Here is a 464-nt window from a genome sequence, read left to right on the forward strand (position 1 = left end):
TCCCCCCTCCCCCCCTCTCCCCTCCCCTCCCCCCTCCCCCCCAAGGTGGCGAACAACCTGCTCGAGGGCAACAAGGACGGAATTGTGATCCGGGAGGGCGGCGCGCCGCGCGTCGAAGGAAACACGATCCGCGGCCAGTCGCGCCGAGGCGTCCTTGCGACGGCGCGCGGGCCTCGCCTTCTGCCTGCTCCCTCCCTGCAAGCGTCGGCCGCACGACGATGCGTAGGCGTCTTCGTGACGGCGCGGGGGCAGGGCGCCGTGCTGCGCAACGCGATCTCCGACTCGGGGCTGTGCAATGTCGAGGTGAGAGGGGAGGAGAGGCGCGCCGCGGAGCCCGAGGCGGAGGCGTCCGAGCTCAACAAGAAGAAGGCCGCGTACGCGTCGCTCGGGATGCTCGTCCCGCTCTCCACGGACGGCGTCGTCATCGCCGGCGCGCTCACCGACGAGTCCGGCGCGTCCCCCCC

General features: G+C 72.6%; 1 protein-coding gene across 1 annotated transcript in view; it reads left to right on the forward strand.

Moving 5' to 3' along the window:
• Positions 1-446, forward strand: part of EMIHUDRAFT_211276 (hypothetical protein) — a gene marked incomplete at both ends in the record, with an annotated part of 2,816 nt that extends 2,370 nt beyond the window's left edge. Inside the window, one exon of the mRNA XM_005768067.1 lies at positions 67-446. Within this exon, the coding sequence (XP_005768124.1) occupies positions 67-446 (380 nt within the window). The remainder of the gene's footprint in view (positions 1-66) is intronic.
• Positions 447-464: the final 18 nt, after the last annotated feature.

This window comes from Emiliania huxleyi, assembly GCF_000372725.1.
Source record: "Emiliania huxleyi CCMP1516 unplaced genomic scaffold EMIHUscaffold_47, whole genome shotgun sequence".
Lineage (NCBI taxonomy): Eukaryota > Haptophyta > Isochrysidales > Noelaerhabdaceae > Emiliania > Emiliania huxleyi.